The sequence below is a fragment of the Solanum pennellii genome, chromosome 4 (genome assembly GCF_001406875.1).
Source record: "Solanum pennellii chromosome 4, SPENNV200".
In the NCBI taxonomy this organism is placed as follows: Eukaryota; Viridiplantae; Streptophyta; class Magnoliopsida; order Solanales; family Solanaceae; genus Solanum; species Solanum pennellii.
In genome coordinates, this window is record NC_028640.1 from 29,688,738 (window position 1) to 29,712,636 (window position 23,899).

Here is a 23,899-nt window from a genome sequence, read left to right on the forward strand (position 1 = left end):
ATGATTGTTGTAGTTGCATTTGTCAAACAAAAAGACATAACCGAAATTTCATAACGCTCATACCTTGTTCTAAAAGTGGTATTGGGAATATCACATTCCCTTACTATGAACTGATAATAGCCTGATTTGAGGTCAATCTTTGAAAAGCAAGACGCACCGCACCCTAAAGTTGATCAAAAAGGTCATCTATCCTTGGAAGAGAATATTATTCTTGATGGTCACCTTATTCAGCTGACGCTAATCTATACATATCCTAAGGGACCCGACCTTCTTCCTCACAAACAAGACCGGAGCGCCCCAAGGTAAGACAATTGGTCAAATAAAGCCTTTATATAAAAGATCTTTTAACTTCTACTTTAGCTCTTTTAACTTTACTCGTGGCATTTTGTATGACGAAATAGAGATAGGATGAGTATTTGGGATGATGTCTATATCGAATCCTATCTCACTTTTGGGAGGGACTCCAAGTAGTCATCAAGAAAGACTTCTAGAAACTCACTGACTCTAGGAACTGACTTAAGGAAAGGTACCTCAACACTAACTTATAAATACACCTCTTGTAAACTAACTTCCTCGCCTTAAAGTACGAAATGGAGCGAGCTTTAGGCCCTGCTAAGCTAATATCCCACTCTATGACTTGATCATTGGGAATATGAAACTTGAAAAGTCGAGTTCTGCTATTTATTGATGCATAACAGGCATGGAAACAGTCCATACCTAGAATGATATCAAAATCTACCATGTCTAACTCTACTAGACAAGCCATGGTACTCTTGTGATTGACGAAAAATAGGACAATCACGATAGACCATTTCTGCTAGAATGGATTCACCAACAGGTATCGATACACTGAATGGTTCGCAATCTTGCTCAGGATAAATCTCAAAATTCATAGCCACATAAGGAGTTACAAAAGATAAACTAACTCCTAGATCTAATAATTAATAAGCAATAATGTGAAAGACTCAAATCATACCAGTGAAAACATTTGGAAAATTCTCTTGTTCATGGCAATTATTAAGAGAATACAAGAAGTTTGTTCCTCCGCCTGTTCCAGAAGTAGATACCCTAGGTGCAGGCCTGTTTAGTGGAGCAGCTGATGATTTTTGAGATCTATTGTCCAGATTTCCACCTCCTTGCTTGTCCTTGGGGCCCTCTCCAATGAAGTGACCCTCTTGACCACACTTGAAACAACCTGTGAAACGTTCATGAGAGATGCCAAAGTGATTCCTACCACACTTGGCACTGGAAGGAGGCTTAGTACATCCTTGCGCCATACTACATTGAGATTAAGCCAGGCCAGCTTTGAAGTTCTCCGAATTCTAGCCACTATACTCACTTCGATTTCTTTGTGCTGGTGCACTAGCAGATGATGACAATGCCATTTGGTTTATGGAATTGTGGTCAGCTTGAACCACCTTTCTGTTGACCAGACTCATTCTAGTCTTGACCTTCTTGTTTTGGTACTCTTGTATATCCTTAACGTTCTCTTCTTCAACTTCTTGAATATATACCATCAGAATGGATATGTCCATGTCACCTATAAACATGGCAACCTACCTTCCTTACTTGACGTGTGACCTAACCCAGCAATAAATAGACTCATTCTGCTCCTTATTTCTTTCACCGTCTTTGAAGCATAGCGAGAGAGTTGGGTGAACCTCATCTTATACTGTTGTACACTAATGGAGTCATGTTTCAAGTAAGGAACTCCCGCACCTTGGGTTTATTCAGTTTGCAAAGGAAGAACCTCCCCAAGAATGCTTTTTCGATACAAGCCCAACTTGGACGTGGTGAATCCTCAACTCTACCATCCTTCCATTGATCAAACTAGTTTCTACCACACCTTTTAGTTGATATGAAGCCCATTCAACCCTCTTAATATCTACCACATGCATTACCTCAATCACCTTCTTTAACTCCTCCACAAAGTTCTCTGGATCCTCAGTCGGGCTTGATCTAGTGAAACTAGGAGGGTTCATACTCAAAAATTCACGAACTCTCGAGTTATCAGCTCCTTCTTGTCGAGCTGCTCTATGTTGCCCAACTTCGTCGGTCACAACCTCTTAACACCCGTATAGCTTCCCAAAATTTGTCACTGGTAACCTCTCCTTGGTGTTACACCTCTGGTGCATTTAGAACCGCTGGTTCCTTAACATTACTTCGTGGTCAACCTCTTAATGCTCTTCTTGGAGGCATGATGATCTGAAAAAAATGTGTAAGCATAAATAAGTGAGAGGCTTTAAAGATAAGCTCTTCGCACGAAAGGAACATGAAATAAAGGAAACATTCCTAATGTTTTAGCGTCCTAATCATCGATGTGGCACACTTCACATGAATGACTAAGACTCTACAGACACGACTTCATAGACACCGCAGGACTCTTGAAACCTGGCTCTAGTACGAAGTTTATCACGCCCTGAGCCTAAACCCTGGGCAGGACTGGCACTCGAAGACCATTGATGAACCTCAAGTGAACCCTTGGCCTGACTTACTAAACTCAACAGAAGACTAAAATCATCTTAAACAATAAATAACACATGTTTGAAGGAAAGGACTTCATATAATATTTAGCCATAGTGGCACTTAAGGCTTAAGAAGAAACAATAAACTCTAAACTGAAATACTAGAATCTACGAAGCCTCTAAACTCACTAACAAAAAAGGTTGGGAAATACCCCAGAACATCCTAAAATTAAACTACTAATACCAAAACAAATGGATATCCTCCGCAATGCAAGGAGACTCACCACTGACTCTAGAGCTCCATGTAGATAGACGAAACGCTTCGTGCTGATCCTAGTTACCTGCGTCTGCATCATAAAATTATGCAGGCCAACTGGCATCAGTACATTGAATGTATGAGTATGCGAGTTGGAAAACTATAAAAAACTTAAGCTTGGAAGGGAGTAAGAAATAAGACTTACCTTGGCTTTGTTCAACTCATGATCCACTAACTCTTATTCAATGTACGTAGTTAAAATAAATGCAATATAAAGAAATTCTGATTGATAACATGCTTAAACCTCTGAGTATTTATATACAAGTACAAAATAATGTGAAACATGTAGATAAAATATAATAATGACGTATTATGAAAATACAATAATGTTGTGTATAAAAATACATTTTTTTTACCTGAGGGAGATTCACTATTGACAACCATAACTTAAGAGCTAGAGAGATGATACAGCGGTCTACCGCATGTTGCCACGACATCCTATACCCAACCAAATGTATACGACCTGAACTTCCGATTGGATAAACTAGTAAACTGTGAAAAAGAATCGTCTAATAAATATGACCCTTTTCTACCCATGGTGGCCAACATAATTTATTGGGGTTGTGAGTTATTTGTACTCGCCCCCATATCGGTGCTCAATACTACACCCCAAAATATACTAGCTCTTATATTTAAAAACATAATGATTCTGTGGTTTGAGATTCGTGCTCAAAACATAGCTTTTTTAAAAAAGCTTTCTTGGAAATCATAGTTTCCTCTTTGTTCTATTACTGCTAGCCATAGGCTTTGTGGAAGTCTATATTCCCTTCCTTCTCAAAAGTTTGAAAACATTTCGTTTAAATCCTTAGGGACTACTTAGATCCCTTATAACTCTTGGGAAGTGAACTAGACTTTATTCTCTTTGCTTACTTGAAACATTAACTCTTAGGGAATACTTATTTCCCTTATATATTTTGAGAAATGAACTCAACTCTTCTTTCTTGACTTTAACTTTAAGACTGTTAAACAAAGTGAAAACGTTGGTTAAAGACTTTAGAAAAATTGATAATCTTACATTGACTCGCTTCTTAACTTTTAGACTTGGCACTTAATTTCCTTGACTTTGATCATAACTTTTCTTTAATTGGATTATGGATTCAAGGATCATGATATCATGTTTATAGATGATTTTATGATTTTTAGATGTACTCTAGAGCGTCGGAATCAACTAAGAATGAAGGGTACATCACATAGGAACTAGTACAAAAAAATAGGGAACGAATGTGGTTTCCAGGGGGTCCTGGTGCTCTAAGAGGCGGGGAGCGTCATAGCCTGACAGATAGAGGGTGTCCTCCGGCGGTCAGAGAGGCAAGGCGCACCTATATCCTGATGGACAAACTCTTTCCTGAGGCGCTATGAAGGTGTGGCTCCCCAACATCTATCCAACGGGTTTTTCTACTTTCTTCTTCTTGTTTCATCTCTTAAACTTCCCAAACTCCCATGGATCCCACCCCAAACACTTAGGATACCTAAATAATTATTACCCAATAGTTTATACCCAAAAACATTCCATAAACATGGATTGAAACTAACAGAGATCAACAACAATTCAACCGACCAGAACTTTAAACTTTTCATCAAAAACATCAAGATTTCCTTTCAATTAACGATAAATTTCATTAATGATTGGAGGGTGGACGAAAGAACCCAACACCAAATGATATCACATACCTTTTTAGGTATCACCCCCGACAAAATCCACGAATGGATTCTTGGCATTCTAGCATCTTCTTCTCCCTTCTCGTTTTTCTCCTTTCTCTCAAAGCCCTAGCTTATTTTCAAAGTATGTAAACTGACTCGTAGCTCTTTAAACCCCAACATATTACCCTAAAAACGAATTTAAGAATTAACTTAGGAAAAGACTAAACATTGTTAACAAATCCGGATTAGGAATTTTCCCTACTCAATAGCCCAACTTTCGAAAGTCATATCTCCCTACGACCTAGGAAATTCACAAACTTGGCAACGTAGGAAAGATCTTCCGATGCGAATTCATCCATATGAAGAACTCACCCAAACTCTTCCTGAGCTGGTAATTATTCTCATTATCCTTTCTTATTTCCAAATTTTATTTTCCTTGTTTTTCATAGGTTAACCTTAGGTTATCAGAGAAAGAGATTTTACAATATCTCACCCTTGGGAACATTTGTCCTCGAATGAGAATTCTTTTTCTAAGCTATGTATAGTAATTATAATTTCATCACTCAACAACAAAAGTAAGTAGTAACATGATTATGCATAATCTTATAAAGTTCTAAGAAGAGAGTTTAGTACCATGATTTGCATCCTCTCCGGATTCAAAGAGATGTGGATATCTCTTCTTCATATCCTCATGTGCTTCCTAAGTGGCTTCTTCAACAATTTGGTTCCTCCAACAAACCTTGACTGAAGCAACTTTTTTGTCGTCAACTTGCAAACTTGACGATCCAAAATATGAACCGGAACTTGTTCATATGATAAGTTGTCATTAATCCCCACATTCTCTGTCGGTACTATCAATGAAGGATCACCCAAACACTTCTTCAACATTGCAATAATGAATACCGTATGAACCGATTCTAACTCTTGGGGGTAGCTCCACCTAATAAGCCACATTGCCCACTCTATTGGAGAATCTGTAAGGCCCAATATACCGGCTACTAAGTTTCCCCTTCATACCAAACATCATAACTCTTTTCATAGGTGAAACCTTATGATACACTCAATTATCTACCTCAAACTCTAATGGCCTTCTTCTAAGAACGGTTTAGGACTTTTGGCGACTTCATACTATCTTCAACCTTTGTTGAATCACTTTCACCATCTCCATATCTTGATGAACTAAATCTTGTCCTATCAACCCTGCTTCGCCAACTTCGAACCACCTAATAGGAGATATGCATCTTCTCCCATAAAGAGCTTCATACTAGGCTATTTGGATGCTCAAATGATACCTATTGTTGTAAGCGAACTCAATGAGAGGTAGGTCATCATCCCAATTTCCCTTGAAGTCGATCACACAAGCTCTCAACATATCTTCTAAGGTTAGGATAGAACGTTGTGCTGGTCAATCTGTTTGAGGATGAAAAGCAGTGCTCAAATTCACATTGGAACCCAAACCTTTCGTGAATGATTTTCAGAATTGTGAAGTAAATTATGCATATCTATCTAAAATAATGGAGATTGGAAATCCATGAAGTCTTACGACTTTGTCAAGGTACAACTTAGCATAATACTCATGTATCAACCCGCAAGTATCCCCCTAGAAGTTAGGAGAACCCTTGGATCATCAATAGACGTACTTGATTCTTTGGGATCTTGTACAACCTTTTTTAACTATCGTTCATTAGATAAGTCATGAAAAGTAGTGTGGAATTAAAACTTTTCATGTCATTTAATATAAAAATGAATTCTTTCATAAAAACTAAGAAAATCTCATCGTCACAATCCAAACATAAAGAGACGACATATCATCTTAGGGGCACGACCATTTACATTTGAAAGAAATACATAATAAGTCTTAATGACAAAGTTATTAAACATAGACTATATCCTCAAATATATGAAGAAATACCAAGTCTTGAGTGATTATATTCACAAGCTTCGCATTCTAGACTTCTCCTTGCTTCCAAACCTATACTTATAGAGTATAGAAAAGTATGGGGTTAGTACATATAATGTACTAAGTATGGCATATTCAAAAACATGCAAAAAGGTACGTTTTACTATGAATACATTTTAATCCAAATTAAATAAAACATTCATGAATATAGAAGGAGACCAATATATAGATCATCATTTAACCCTTAGGAAAGGATTTCCATAATTTTTTTAAAAAAGGACCACGTTACAGTAAACTACCACAAAGTTACAATGACCTTATTTTTACATTACAGTTAAACCATTTTAAAATAACAGTGAGCTATTTTTAATCCCCAAAAAAGTGAACTCCAATTAAAGCCAATAGGAAGTGAACTCATTTCCGTAGGAGTTTCCCTTCCTGAGGTTATCCTAAGACTCACCAAGGTAAGACATGAAGGGAACGCCCATACACCTTCTTCAATACACACCTAGGTGATCCCAATACTACCCCTTCTAGGCTTACTCGCCTCAGGATAAAGAACAAGTCCCCAATCAAAGACAAGACATTAGAAGAATACTTAGAAACATCACATAAAACAAACCAAGATTCCCTTTTTAGAAATCTTATGTAGTGCAATGAGTAGATTGCGTCCCATTCAACCACCTACCCTAAGTAGTACCCTCTTTTATAAGACATAGCTCATTCAATTCATATAAGACTCACCAAGACTACCCTTCGGAAAGCCTACCTAGTGCAATGAATAGATGGCGTCCCATTCCACCACCTACCCTAAGTAGTACACTCTTTTACAGGACTTAGTACTTTTAATTAATATAAGACTCACCAATACATCCCTTTCTGAATGCCTACATAGTGCAATGAATATATAGCGTCACATTCCACTACCTAACCTAAGTAGTAGAATCTTTTAGAAGACTTAGTACTTTCATTACTTTTGTTAGGGTTAGGTTAACTAACAGATCATGAGAGCTAGACATGGAATCCCGATATTAACCCCTATCGGATGAGGTATCCTCACTTGCCTAGAGTAAGATCATTCTCTTAACTTCTACGGCTTTCCCAATAGCTACACCTATGCGGGCAGATAGTTAAGGGATAAGGAGATTGCTACTAATTAACTCCTTCTCTACTAACGAGGAGTACTCATCTAAAGAGGTACATTAGAATACAAGATCTCAATTCACGAAGTGTAACCACCCCTTCTTCATATCCTCTCGGTGCTAGAATTAACTCCCCACAAATTCAAGACACTTCAGATATACATGCCTCAGTTATAAATGCATAATTACAAAATTAATTGTTGCATTCTCAGTTTGCATGTTCAGTTTCAAGTTCTCCAGTATTTATAGAAACTCAGACATAATTAGTAAATTTAAAGAATTCATTGGGAGTAGCATAATACCAAGTTGGACTAGGGTTTTGCGTACCCATTTAGTCCCAGAATTACTAGACAAGTAGATTGTAAGTCCCCTCTGTGGGACAATCACTTTAGTGATCACGCCACCATGCCTTTAACCTTCTAGGTTTGAATATTGGGTCCTCTTGATGGGCCTTATACATCAGACTCCACATTCAACTCCAGTAGTTTTATTGTCGGTTATTAGTAGCTCCCATAGTTCAGTCAAACTCTCTGCATTGACAAATTTATCATCATATTTAGTATTCAGTCACATAATTATATAAATTGGTCATTGCATCCAGTTAGCTCAGAAATTAGCATATCATGTTGAGACTATTATACATTCTTTTGTGCTTGTTCAGTTATGTTTTATTTTAGCTTTAATCTATCCTGCATCCTTAGTACCTTTCAAGTACTGACGCATACGTGCGCTACATCTTCTCGTAATGTACGTTTAGGTTCTCAGCATCTAGATCAAGCATAGATCAATTATCTGATCTCCAGTTCAGCAGATTCAGTGGTGAGTCCTTATTCTCCAAGAACAATAGTCGTGAGTGTCATTTCAGTCTTTAGTAATTTAGTTTTAGTTTTTGCTAGATTTAGTTGGGGCTTGTGCCAGTATGTCTAGTCTAGTCTAGAGGCTTATGTCAGACATAGTTAGTTTGAGCTTAGTGTTGAGTTAGTAACTTCATTGTATTAAACTCATAAATCTTCATATTATATCAGTTTTAGCATGTGGGTATTCCCCATTTTTTCATTATAAGTTATAATTTAGCTTCTACACCAGCTTATTATCTTTAGTATGGTCATGATCATGCCAACAGGGTTAGCTTGGGATCACTTGTGGTCCTAGTTTTTGTGTCCGCGTCTCGGGGGTAGCTCGTGGCGTGAAAAAACTTGGTATTAGAGCACAAGGGTCAAGAGTCCTAGGATGTTTGAAAAGCCGCACTAAGTGGAATCCTTTTCATGCGTGTGAAGTGCACCACATCTAATTAGAGGGAGGCTATGAAGTGTTTTAGGAAAAACTTCACATCCTTGTTACTTTTATTGTGCGTGATCTTATTCCATTCTAACTTGAAATTATGCATTTCACATCATGCCTCCTCGTAGATCTAACAATAGGAATGTGAACGCTAGAAATTCAAATGCAGCTCCTCCAGCCCCAGATCCAAAAGTCTCCAATGCTGAGTTCACAAATCCCATATAGATGTTGGCTCATACTATTACTAACAAGAACAATCGGTTTCATGCTCATATGAATGAAAATGGTGGATCAGTGGAAGCAAGGTTCCGTGAGTTTGTTAGGATGAATCCTCCTGAGTTCTCAGGATCGCAAGCTAATGAGGATCCTCAGAATTTCTTGGATGAGATCAAGAAGATCTTTGAGGTAATGCAAGTCACTAGCAATGATCAGGTTGAGTTACCATCATACAAGTTGAAGGATGTTGCTCATATCTGGTACACTCAGTTGAAGGAGAATAGGGGTGCAAATGCGGCTCCTATCACTTGGGATTGCTTTAGTGAGACTTTTCCTGACAGGTTTTTCAAAATAGAGTAGAGAGAAGCAATAGCCCAAGAATTCATGAACTTGAGGCAGTGTAACATGATAGTCCAAGAGTGTGGGCTAAAGTTTAACCAACTCTCCAGGTATGCTCCTCACATGGTTGCTGACTCCAAGGCTCAGATGAACAAGTACTTGTATGGAGTGTCGAATTTTCTCAAAACTGAGTGCAAATATGCTATGTTACTAGGAGATATGAACATCACAAGGCTTATGACTCATGCTCAGCAGGATGAGGGTGATAATCTTAGGGAACATGCTAAGGAGAATAAGAAGGCTAGAAATTGGAACTATGAATATTATTATTATAAATTGCGTGGTGGAAATCTCTCGCAGAGTCACCAAAAGTTTTCAGCTCCAGCCCCTTCGTCATTTAGTGCTCCATCCTCCAAGTACAGGTATGACCAAAAGGGTAAAACATCAAGATCTCAGTCTTAGGAAAGTGGTTCAGGCATCAACATTTACCCAATTTCCCGAAGTGTGGTAAGAATCATAAGGGCGAGTGTCTCGCGGGAAAAGAAGGATGTTTTGAGTGCTGTCAGTCTGGTCACATATTGAGGGAAAGTCTTTCTTTACATGGATAAGGAATTGGAAATTGTAGAACTCAATCTTCAACTTCAACAACACTAAGAATTCTCCCAAATAAATAGGGTAACTCATCTATTACAGGTGGCGGTCATCGCCAGAACATGTTGTATGCTCTTTGGGGTCGCTAGGATCAGAAAGGTTCTCCTCATGTAGTCACTTGTACCTTACGAGTCTTTGACCTTGAATTTTATTCATTTTAGATCCAGGGGCTACTCTTTCTTTTGTAACTCCTTATATAGCGGTCCCATTCAGTGTTAGTCCAGAAACTCTAGCAGAACCTTTCATAGTCTCTACTCCATTCGGTGAACAAGTTATAGCTAGACAAATCTACAAAAATTGCCCTATCACAGCTTCTCAGAAAGTCACCTTAGCAGATCTAGTAGAATTAGAAATGGTAGACTTCGATGTCATTATAGGCATGGATGGTTACCCTGATATTATGCCTCACTCGATTGTAGAAGTAGGGTTGTTCATTTTAAGTTTCCAGATGAACCAAAATTAGAATTGAGGGTAGTAGCTTAGCTCATATGGGTCGATTTATTTCTTACCTTAAGTCCAAATAGATGATATCGAAGGGTTATCTCTATCATCTAGTTTGGGTAAAGGATTCTAGCCTTGAAACCCCAACTATTGAGTCAGTTCCAGTAGTATGTGAATTTCAAGAAGTATTTCCATAAGAACTTCCAAGAGTCTCTCCCGAAAGGGAAATCAACTTTTGAATTGATCTCCTTCAAGATACCCATCCTATTTCTATTCCTCCTTACAGAATGGCTCAATGAGTGCTTATGGAATCGAAAGAGTAGTTGAAAGACCTTATATAAAGGATTCATCAGACCTATTATTTCTCCATGGGGTGCACCATTGTTGTTCGTAAAGAAGAAAGATTGTTCTCTCAGAATATTCATTGACTACAGATAGTTGAACAAAGACACAATCAAGAATAAGTATCCTATCCCAAGGATTGATGACTAGTCATTTCACAAAGATGGACCTCAGATCGGGTTATCATCAGCTTAAAGACAGAGATAATGAAATTCCAAAAATAGGATTTAGAACTCGGTATAGTCATTATGAATTTGTAGTTATGTCATTCGGACTAACCAATACTCCTGCAGCTTTCATGGATTTGATAAACAGAGTGTTCAAACAGTACTTAGACTTGTTTGTTATCGTTTTTATTGATGATATCCTCATTTACTCTAGGAGTGAGGAAGAACATGCAAGTCATTTGAGAGTTGTTCTATAGACTCTCAAAGATCGCCATTTATTTTGCCAAGTTTAGCAAATGTGAGTATTGGTTGGAATCCGTCGCTTTTCTTGGTCACATTGTATCTAGCTAAAAGATTTGAGTGAATTTATAGGAGATAGAAGCTGTGAAGCAGTGGCCCAGACCTACATCTGCTATCGACATAAGAATTTTCTTAGGTCTAGAGGGTTATTACAGAAGGTTCATGAAAGGTTTTCATCCATAGACTCACCATTCACTAGGTTGACTCAGAAGATGGTCAAGTTACAATGGTCAGATGATTGTGAGAAAAGCTTTGCAGAACTGAAAAATAGATTGACTACAACTCCTGTCTTGACTCTACTTGAGGGTTTAGACGGTTATGTGATCTATTGTGAATCATCAAGAGGTTTCCTAGGTTGAGTGTTGATACAGCGAGGTAAGGTTATTGTGTATTCCTCTAGACAGCTTAAGGTGCATGAGAAGAACTATCCAACTCATGACCTTGCGCTTGGACTAGTGGTGTTTTCACTTAAGATATGGAGACAATACTTGTATGATATTCATGTAGATGTGTTCACTGATCATAAGAGCCTTCAGTATATCTTCACCAAGAAAGTGTTTAATCTTTGCTAGAGGATATGGCTTGAGTTTCTTAATGATTATGATATGACTGTGCATTATCATCCTTGTAAGGCGAATTTAGTAGGCGATGCTCTTAGTATATTATCTATAAGTAGTGTAGCCCATGTTGAGGAAGAAAGGAAGGAGCTAGTAAAGGATGCTCATAGGATTGCTAGATTTAGAGTTTGCCTTATTAGCATATCACAGAGTGTTGTAACAGTTCAAAATGGGGCAGAATCTTCTTTGCTTATGAAGGTTAAGAAGAAGCAAGACATTGATCCAATGTTGTTTGAAATCAAGTGTGCAGTCCACAGTTAATTAGTGGAGGCTTTCTCCCAAGGGATAGATGGTGTACTACACTAACAGGGTAGATTGTGTGTTCCTGATGTGGGTGAGTTGAGAGAGTGTGTTCTTGTAGAAGCCCATAACTCTAGGTATTTGATTCATCCAGGTTCCACTAAGATGTACCGCGATCTACGGGAAGTCTATTGGTGTAATGGCATTAAGAGGGAAGTAGCAGACTTTGTGAGTAAGTCCCCTAATTTCTAACAAATCAAGGTAGAACATAAAAACCAGAAGGTATGACTCAAGAGATCTACATTCCTACCTGGAAGTGAGAAGTGATCAATATGGATTTCATCACAGGGTAACCGCGTACTAGCAGACATCATTACTCCATTTGGGTGATAGTTGATAGGATGACTATGTCTTCTTGCTTTTTAGCAGTCAAGCCTACAGATTTGGTAGAGGACTATGCCAGGCTTTACATCAATGAAATTTTGAGGTTTCATGTGGTTCCTTTGTCTATAATCTCATATAGAGGTCTTCAGTTTGCCTCTCATTTCTGGAAGTCATTTCAGAAAGGTCTTGGTACTTAAGTTAACCTTAGTACAACATTTCATCCACTGACTGATGGGCATGCAGAGCATATAATTCAGACCTTAGAAGATATGTTGACAGCTTGTGTGATCGATTTCAAGGATAGTTGGTATGATCACCTTCGTCTTATTGAGTTTGCATACAATAATAGCTATCATTCAAGAATTCAGATGGCCCTTTATGAGGCTTTATATGGGCGTAGATGTATATCTTATGTTGGTTGGTTTGAAGTAGGTGAAGCAACTTTGATATGGCCATATTATGTCCTTTATGCTCTGGAGAAAGTCCAAATCATTAGAGATAGACTTAAGACAGCCCAAAGTCGTCAGAAATCTTATGCACATGTAAGGAGAAAGGGAACTATAGTTCCAAGTTGATGATTGGATTTCTCTTAAAGTGTCACCTATGAAAGGGGTGATGAGATTTGTCAAGAAAGGTAAGCTCAGTCCTAGATATGTAGTCCGTTATAAGATATTAAAAAGGATTGGCAATGTGGCATGTGAGTTAGAGTTACCAGAGGACTTAGCAGCAATGCGTTTGGTCTTCCACATCTCACTCATGATGAAGTGTGTGGGTGACCAAGCCTCTATAGTGTCATTACAGAATGTGACGGTGAAATAATCTTTGTTATGAGGATGTACCTGTTGAGATTCTTGACTGTCAAGTTAGAAAGTTGAGGAACAAAGAATTCGCTTAAGTCAAGGTTTTTTGGAGGAGTAAGTACGTAGAGAGCTACTTGGGAAGCAGATGCAACCATGAAATCCAAGTATCCTCATCGCTTTCCATCCGATTCCACTCCATCTTGAGGTAATAGTTCCTCTTCAGTTTTCCAGTCATTCATGCGTAAATTCAGTCTTAAAATCATGTTCCCTCAGTTTGTACTTGCTTTTTCAGCGTATTTGCATGTTCTCGGAACTCAATATAGTCAAAAAGTCAGTTCTCAGTGTTTAGTAGTAGGGTTTGCATTTCTCTCCCTTTAATTCAGCTAGTTTAGTCCTCATTCGAGGAAGAATGTTCCCAAGGGGGAGATAATGTAACACCTATAGAAAAAACACACCAAAAAATCAATTTTTAGAAAAATTTTCACATGCAACCAACGTGACCATCAAACAAACGTATCCTGACCCAAGATCTGTCCTGCACAACCATCGATGGGATCAGAGACTTCCAAAAACTCAGTCATGGAAAATTTTCTAAGTCTTGATCGATGGAAAGACTTATGATCCGTAGGTCAGATGACGGTCCATAGTCTGTGACCATCGATCAATACCCCCTTCACCCACTCTCTTACAAGAGCCACGGATGACCAGTATGGTTCGTAAGATGAACCATGGTAAATAGTTCTGACCGTATGTTGGATTTAACAAACAGTTAAGGGATGAGTGTAGATCGGTCAACTTCAAATGGTTATAACTCTTATCACAAAATGAATTAGGTGTCCTGGCCGACAGGGCGTGGATCAATCAATGGATTGTCTGTCCTGGCCGTCGACTGGTTCGACAATAACTTTAACAGGGGTCTTTAGGACCTTTCCCACTCCGTTTAAACCCTCATATACGTCTTTTTGACCCTAAATCATCATATTTTAGTTAGTTTGAGTCTAGAAACATAATTAAAACAGACCTAAGTCAAATCATTAAATCGAAACTTAGAAAATAAGAAGCAAGAGAGGAGAAAAAGCTCAAGAATCCATGTTCAAGAACTCCACAAGCTTCAGCAGTTCTAGCCCCAAAACTTAAGTATTTTTCCATTGATTTCATCATCACGTATGTGGGATTTCACTAGTGGGTTCCTTTCACCCATTGGGTACCTAGGTTCAGTCAGATTCTTGATTCTCTTGTCTTGATTAAACCTAGGGTTTGTATAACTTTGACAGAACTTCATAAATTTATTAAATACACGTTCCAAATTAGATTATCATGTTATTAATCAGATTATCGCATGGATTGTAGAAACCTAGTTTTGTATTTCTTTAGTTGTTGAATTAAACATGCTAGGTCAGATATTATAGACACTTCAGATATACATGCCTCAGTTATAAATGCATAATTACCTCTTTAATTGTTGTATTCTCAGTTTGTATGTTCAGTTTTGAGTTATCCAGTATTTACAGAAACTCAAACATAATATGTAAATTTAAAAAATTTATTGGGAGTAGCATAATACCAAGTTGGACTACGGTTCAGCGTACCCAATTAGACCTAGAACTACTAGCCAAGTAGGTTGTAAGCCCCCTCTGTGAGCAATCTGTTTAGTAATCACGCCAACATGCCTTTATACCTCTGGAAGGGTATATTGGGTCCTCTTGATGGGACATATTCATCAGACTCCACATTTAGCTCATGTGGTTTTATTGTCGCTTCTTAGTCGCTCCCATAATTTAGTCAAACTCTTTGCATTGACCATTTATCAGTATATTCAGTATTCAGTCTCAGAATGTTATAAATTGGTCATTGCATTCAGTTAGCTCAGAAATTAGTATATAATGTTGAGATTATTATACTTGCTTTTGTGGTTGTTCAATTATGTTTTATTTCATCTTTACTCTATCCTACACGCTCAGTATCTTTTAAGTAGTGATGCATACGTGCTCTGTCATACAACTTATAGCATCCGCAACGACATTGGCCTTGCTGGGGTGGTAGAGAGCACTCATGTTCTGATCTTTGAATAATTCTAACCACTTTCTTTGTTGGAGATTCTACCCCTTTATAGGAAAAACATATCGAAGACTTTGTTGGTCGGTATACATATAATGCCTCCATATAATTTATGCAAATACCACAGCCGCTAATTCAAGATCATGAGTTGGATAATTCTTCTCGTGCACCTTATGTTGCCTAAAGGCATAGGCTACTACTTTCCCATGATGATTAAGCAAAAACCCGAAGCCCACTCGGGATGCATCAAAATATACAACGAATACCTTTGTAACCTGGTACCCTCTGGTAAAGTTAACATCATAGTGGAAGTAAGCCTATCTTTCAAGATCTTGAAGCTTCTTTCACATGCCTCTGACCACTCAAATTGTCATGCCCCGAGCTACCCCCGATATGCGTACACGGAACCTAGGACCACAAGTGATCCCAAGCTAACCCTGCTGGCATGATCATGAGCATCATAAAGATAATAAACTAATGCAAAAGTAAAATTATAACTTATAATGAAAAGATGGGGAATACCAATATGCTAAAACTTATATAATATGTAGACTGATGATATTAATACAATGGAGTTACAAACTCAACACTAAACTGAAACTAACTATGTCTGAAATAAGAGTCTATACTAGACTAGAAATATTGGGAGAAGCCCCAGCTAAATCTAGAAAAAACTTAAACTTGACACTCATCACTATTGTCCTCGTAGAATGAGGACTCACCACTGAATCTGTTGAATTGGAGATTAGAAAATTTATCTATGTGTGATCTGGATGCTGAGAACCTGAACCTACAGCACGAGAAGAGGTAGAGCATGTATGCATCAGTACTTGAAAGGTACTGAGCATTTAGGATATAGTAAATCTAAAATAAAACATAATTGAACAAGCACAAAAGCAAGTATAATAATGTCAACATTGTATGTTAATTTCTGAGCTAACTGGATGCAATGACCAATTTATAACATTCTGAGACTGAATACTAAATATACTTATAAATGGTCTATGCGGAGAGTTTTACTGAACTATGAGAGCTCCTAAGAAGCGACAATAAAACCACATGAGCTAAAAAAATACCTATTAAAAGATGTTCATAGGTTAGCTCATTAGGGTGTTATATTGGAAGATTCTTCGAATGGTGGTTTCATGGTCCATCATGACTCCGAATAATCTTTGGTGGTTGAGGTGAAGTCGAAACAACACCTTGATCAGCCGTTGATGGAGTTGAAGGAGTCAGTTATTTGTAAGCTTAATTAGTCATTCTCCATAGGGGGGGATGGTTTCTTGAGGTATCAAGGAAGTATGTGTATTCCCAATGTAGGTGGCTTGAGGAAACGGATTCTTGAAGAATCTCATGAGTCTCGTTACTCCATTCATCTGGGTTCTACAAAGATGTATCATGACCTTAGAAAAGTGTTTTGGTGGGAAGGCTTATAAAAGGACATAGCAGAATTTGTTGCAAAGTGTCCAAATTGCCAACAAGTGAGAGCCGAAAACAAAAATTCGGATGGTTTGTCTGAAGAAATCCATGTTCCTATTTGGAAGTTGGAAGACATTAATATTGATTTTGTTGTAGGTCTCCCTCAGACAATAAAGCAATATGACTCCATAATGGATTGTGATGGATAGGTTGACAAAATCTACTAATTTAATTCTCGTCAAGTCTACTTACTCGGTAGAGGATTATGCAAGGGTCTTCATCGATGAGATTGTGTGTTTCCATTGTATTTCGTTATTCATCATGTAGGAGAGGGGTACACAATTCACATATATGTTTTAGAGGTCATTCGAAAAAGGGTTGGGTACCAAGGCGAAGTTAAGCACCAGTTTTCATCCTCAAACGGACGGTCAAGCGGAGCGTACTATTCAAACCCTTGAGGGCATGCTTAGAGATTGTATAATTGATTTCAAGGTAAATTTGGATTAACACTTGACCTTTATTGAGTTTTTTTACAACAATAGTTACCATTCATCCATATTTATGGCTCCATATGAAACCTTGTATGGTAGGAGATGTATATCACCAATTGGATGGTTGGAAATGGGCGAGTCTTCATTTTTGGGTCCGGGATTTATTTATAAGACTTTGGAGAAGTTTCATATTATAGGAATCTCTTGAAAACAGCCTATATCCGGCAAAAGTCTTATGCCTACCATAAAAGAAGAGATTTAGAATTTGAAGAAGGTGATACACTGTATCTAAAAATTTCACCCTATGAAAGGGGTGGTGAGATTTGAAAAGAAAGGAAAGTTGAGTCCTCGTTATATGGTTCCTTATGAAATTTCGCAAAAGATTGGTAAGGTTGCATATGAGTTGAGGTTACCTAGTGAATTTGCTTCGGTTCATCCGGTGTTCCATGTTTCAATGCATACGAAGTGTATCGGTGATGCCAAGTCCATTCTTCCTATTAAAGGTCTTTGTTTTCAAGAGGACCTCTCTTATGAGGAGGTTCCGAATGAAATCCTTGATAGACAAGTAAAGAGGTTAAGGAACAAAGTGATGGCTTTTGTAAAGGTGTTATGGAAGAACAATCTATTTAAGGGAGCAACATAGGAGTCTGAGGCCGACATGAAGTCCCGTTAACCTCATATATTTAATAACTAAGGTTAAATGTTCATATTTGTAATAAAATAATGATTTTATTTGAAATTGCCTTGATCTTTGTGAAATTGTGCAAAAAGGTGCATGTTACACTTACAATGAATTTTTTGCCTACAAATGAAAATGTTGCTGTTTTACTTGTCACGAGTTTATGTTGTGCATTTTTTGTATGCTCTGACTTCATGAATGTATTGAGCATGTTGATATGTGTTGAAGAAAGCTTTGGCATAATGAATAAGAATGTAATAAATGTTAAACTCTTTTGAGCTGAAAATGATGTTTTGAGTTCCATTGCGTAAAAGGCCATGTTCAATGATGATTTTTATTGTGATTCATGTTTTAGTATGTTGTGGTTGGTTTGACTGGTAGTCTTGAGTCTATTCCTTCCTTTTAAAGTATTTTAGTGTCTTTCAGGGATAAATGTTATAAGGGTGGGATAATGTAATACTCCGAAATCCTAAAGCTTGTTCTAGAGCCTAACATGAGAATTAAGAGTTGTAACACTGTTTTAAAGTCAACTAGAATTCATTTAAGTTATTTAGGAGGTTCTAGAATCAAAACGTCAAGGAACGTCGATGACGTCTGGAAACTAGTTCAAAAGGTGATAGTGTGCCTTACCCTATCATAATAAGTTTTACGAGTAGGAAAATGATGAAATTGGGTGGTAAGGTTTCTAACATGTATTAGAGTTAGTTTATAGACTAAACGGCCGGGTACGACTCCCCAAGGACTAACCAAGGGCACTTGAGGAGGACCCTTGCAATTTTGCAAAAAGAGGCCATGAGGGAGTGTCCATCGACGGACTACAGGCGACGAGGCGTTGGTTAATCGACGGGGTGTAGATGCCTCCATCAATGAAGACTTATAAATTTCTTGGTAAGTCATTTTGGGCAAATCTCTTACCAAAACCACGGATGTGCAGCACGGAGGCCACACTGCCAGTGGACTGACATACGGCCTCTTAGTGGGGGTCTCGTAGGTCAAGTCTGTGTGTTGTTGTTTCACTTTACTTAACTCATTTAATTATTTAAGTGGTTAGTTAGTTAATTAAGGGTTAGGTAGGTTCAATTAATTTAAATAAGGACTTTTATATAAAGACTTAGCTAATAAAACTAAGCCTAACTCTCATAATTCCCAAAACCCCAATTTTTCTTCCTTCTCTCTTCTTTCTCTCTCACATATTAACTCAATAGAAGACCTAGGAAGGAGGGATCAAGGAATGCAAGCAGGGTTATTTTATCCATCAAACAAAATAAATTAGTAAGGTATGGGATTTCTGTAACCTTCGTGATCTCTTTTCCCAATGGGTTCCTCTAAGTTGATTTCAAAAATATAAAATTCAAGTGAGTTTTATTCTATAACGAAATTGATCTTGTAAATTGTTTTGTTTATGATTCATTTTGGTTATTATGAGTAGATTAACAAGTACTGTGCTTCCATTATACTACTTCTTGATGAATTGACCTAGTTTTTGGAAGATGACCTTTCCCCCTTAACCCTAGGTTGTGATCTTGAATTGAAGTATCTAGTGTTGATATAATTGGCTTAGTTAATGTGTGATTTACTATTATATGTTGTTATTATGCCAATGTATATGAGTATATTCTTATATTTGGTAATAAAATTATGCTAGTTCTTGAATAACTAACTTAGGTTGTGAAGTAGATAATGAATTTGACCTAAGTCTCTAACCTGAAGTTGTGAACTAGTGATTGGTTGTTGTGTTGTGATTTCAATTGACTTTATTCTTATGTTGGTTACTATTGTGTGATGATATTACACCATTGTTGGGTTGAATTGGATGGTTGATGGTAATACCTTGATGATGGCTTGTGAAAGAGATTGGGGATAGTCTTGTGATCTCAATTCTTTACTTCAATTATTACTACTTGTGATTAAGTATTGATGGTATATTGAAATATACCTGATTTTAAGATTGATAGGGTTGATATGATGTTGAATTGGAATGTCTTCAATTATGGTTTTTGAGTTGTTATCTAAGATTTAAATGTTATAAGGATGGTGATAGCTTACCAATGTGCCTTATCATGATGTGATTATGTAAATATGCTAACCTCAACTATATAAATTGTAATGAAATTAAAATTCTCATGCAATTCGTATTGAGCTATGATGATGATTATATAAGGGATAGACCCTACGACCTACAGAAGCTATGATCATTAATGTATGCATTAAAGACATTTAAAAAGGGACTCTAGCTTAGCACCGAATGAACTAGAGTGAAGAGAATCCCTTCCAACATAGGGATGTTAGGATAACAAATGTACTCATGAGATACGAGACTATAATGCATGTAGCATACATGGGTTCCCAATTACATCTACTAGTTTTTGAACTATGTCGCCCCCATAGGAATACTAGCTAGTGGATCCTTGTAGAAGCTATGTTCATGTTTTGGGACTACCTTGGCAAGTAATTCACCTTCTTTTAGTGTAGGGTTCCATGATACCGGATTCCACATTAGCTCATGTGGTCTATGTCGGTTAAGGCAACATGTTCCCAAAAGGTAAAATAAAGTAATAAAGTGAAATCTAACTAGGATGACATATAGCTTGGTCTAGGTAGGGCTATGAGACTCTACCTATACATTGCACTAGTTATCCCTGAGGTATGTCTTAGAAGGATGTTTCGATGTATGTATATGCTTATAATTGTAAATGATATGTATATGATGATTTTACATGTTAATTACACTATGTGATGATGGTTTGACTTATGAACACGTACTTGGTCTCTATTACTAAATTATAATGTTATGTACTCTTAATGATATGCTATGTGAAGTTGGACACTATTTATGGTTCTGGTTAGGTAAGCATGATTGGAGTGAGGTTATAGGGATTTGCTTAGTCATTTCACTAGTGGACCTTGTGAGGGTTCATGAGTAATGTTCTTGCTATGTTTATGATCGTATGAACTCTTATACATGATTGTTGATAATATAACGTGATGATAGAGTTTTCTTGATTATGTCCTCAATTATGTTGATGTGCATGTTGACTTGACTAGACATAATATTATTGGTCTTGTTATGTAGATGTTCTTGACTTAATGAATATGTATGATTGAATTGTATTGGTTCTTGAATGTGAATAATACTTTTCAAAGTAATTTTGCATGCTTTAATGAAAGTCCCTTTTTAGCTTGATTTCTATGTTCATATGGTCTCATACTTAGTACAAATGATGTTCTAAACCCATTTCTCCCTTTTTCCCCAACATTTTAGGTTCCGCTCGTTGAAGGTTTCGTGATGGTTTTTGAAGAAAGACTTGTATCCTCATTCTCCAATTTGGGTAGGTCCTCACTACTTCGAGGACAATGCAACTTTCTAGCATTGAATGTTTATTAGTCTTAAAGACACCTTGTTCATTTCCTTTCATTTGAGAACTAAAGATTATATAGCTATATGTGGCTCTTATTTTATTGATGTATGGGCTATGCCCAATTGTTATAATCTTCTTTTGATGGTTATAAGATGAGACATCTATTTTAAGACTATGTTAAATCTCATATATTTATATGTGTCATAAAAGTAGAAGACTATGTAATCTTCTACTACGAAGGGTCTATGTATATTTGATATGAATATATATTATGTGTATGAAAGAGGTCTATGCAAATCTCATGATTGATACAAGAAAAGTTTTAAATTTTCCTCGTTTTTAACCTATGAATTTGATGATGTAAGATAAGATGCTAGTCTTAGTTCTGTTCGAGGGCTAACAACGCCAGTTACGTCTAAGGGGTGCTACCCGAATGTGACACTTCCATTGAACTTTCACTGACTTAAACTTCTTGGTCATGAACTTATGCATATCACAATCAAGAAAAGAAATCAGGTCATCCTTATATTGAAGGTCTTTGTCCAATACAATTGAGTCCCACTTAATGATATATTTTCCGTCACCCTAATATCTCTTCAATATAGACATATGGAATACTGGATGAAAACAAGATATGTTAGGGGGTAGAGAAAATCTATACACCAACGGCCAAGATCAATATATCATGGACTTAACTTACCCTTCTTACAAAATTTCATCACCGTTTTTCATGGGTGATACCTTGTGAACAACGTTCTTACAAGTATAAAACTCTATGTCTCGTATCTTATTATCTACATACATCCTCTATCTACTGTGGGCTGCTAGAAGTTTTGTTTGAATACACCCAAAGGTTTCAAAACTCCATCTCAAACCAACCTATAGGTGATCTACATCCCATATAATTCCTCAAATTGTGTCATATTAATACTGGAGTGATAACTATTATTATAGGAGAACTCACACAAAGGTATGAATTTATCCCAATGCCCTTCGAAATCAATTATACATGCTCACAACATGTCTTTCAAAACATGAATAGTCCTATTAGATTTTCCATCCATTTCTAGATAAAAGGTTGTACGAAAAGTGAGTTGTGTTCTTATTTCATCATGCAATTTAAACCGAAACATTGAACTAAATTAAGTACCATGATATGAGATCATATCAAGGGGCATACCATGCACCCTTACTATCCCTTTCACATAATTCTAAGTTAGTTGCTCAATATTATAATCTATTCTTATTGGAATAAAATGGGATGACTTGGTCAATCTATCAACCACTACAAAAATAGAGTTGAACTTCAACAAATGTATTGGGATGAACAACCACAAAAACCATAGCTATTCTTTACAACATCCATTCAAGAGCTGACATTTTTTAAAGTAAACCTGCTGACTTTTATCCTCATACTTCACTTGTTGAGAATTTTCACACTTAGGCACAAACTCCTTTATGTCCTTCTTCATGCCCGACCACCAATTAATTGATTTCATATCTCTATATACCTTGGTCACACCTGGATGAATAGAATATCGACAACCATGAGACTCTGCCAACAATTTTTGAATCGAGTCATCAACTTGCGGAACACAAATTCTTCCCTTAAACTATGTATACCATCCGCATCAAGAGTGGCCTCTTGTACTTTACCAATCACCATTTTCTCCTTGACTTTGATCAAACATTGATTCTAAGATTGTTCGACCTTGATATCTTCAGTGAACATGGCCTTAACTTCAATGCTCACTAATACACCGCCTCTTTCTCAGATGCCCAACTTAACTGAATTTAGACTCTAAATCTAAATTTCTTTGGACAGAGGTTTCTTGGTTACAATCAATCAACCTAAACTACCCATACTTACAACTTTTTGACTCAAATTATTTGCCACTACATAAGCGTCACTGGGATGTATTGAATGGTAACATCAATATCCTTCAGTAACTCAATTCGTATTTCTTGTCATAACTTTAGATCCTTTTGAGTGAATTCATTCTCTAAACTATGATGATCAGTAAATACCTCATACTTAACACCGTAAAGATAGTGCCTCTAGATATTATGAACAAATACTACCGCATGAAGATCAAAATATGGGTTGGATAATTTCTCTCATGCACCTTCAATTGGCGCAACACATAGGTTATGACATTCTTATACTGTATCAACACAACACCAAATCAAGAATTAGAAACATCAAATAAACTATGAAAACCTTACCATCCACTAGTAAAACTAGGATAAGTCTGTTGGTTAAAATAGTATTGAGCTTTTGAATGATCTCCTTAAATTTTTTAGTCCATTCAAAGGGTGTTCCCTTTTTGGTAAAATTAGTCAGGTAAGTGACAATTGAAGCAAAATTCTTTGCAAATCGATGACAAGCTAGCGAGTCCCACAAAACTCCTGACTTCTATTACAGAACTAGGCCAAACCCAATTCCTAACCGCCTCAATGTTTTGAGGATCAAACACTGCCTCTTATTTTAACACTACATGTCCTAATCACATATAGAAAATTTAGGATATAACTTTTGCTTCCCAACAACACATTAAATAGTACCTATGCTATTCTTCATTTTTTGAATTAACCAAACTATCATCAATAAACACTATCACAAAGGAATCAAGAAATGGCTTTAATCCACA

At 37.0% G+C, this 23,899-nt stretch overlaps 1 protein-coding gene across 1 annotated transcript; it reads right to left on the minus strand.

Moving 5' to 3' along the window:
- Positions 1–965: 965 nt before the first annotated feature.
- LOC107016655 lies at positions 966–1,535 on the minus strand. The gene is made up of 2 exons (XM_015217061.1): positions 1,340–1,535; positions 966–1,195 (listed from the first exon to the last, which is right to left on the minus strand). The coding sequence occupies exons 1-2, from the start codon at positions 1,533–1,535 to the stop codon at positions 966–968; spliced, it is 426 nt and encodes a 141-aa protein (XP_015072547.1).
- Between the last annotated feature and the right edge of the window lie 22,364 nt (positions 1,536–23,899).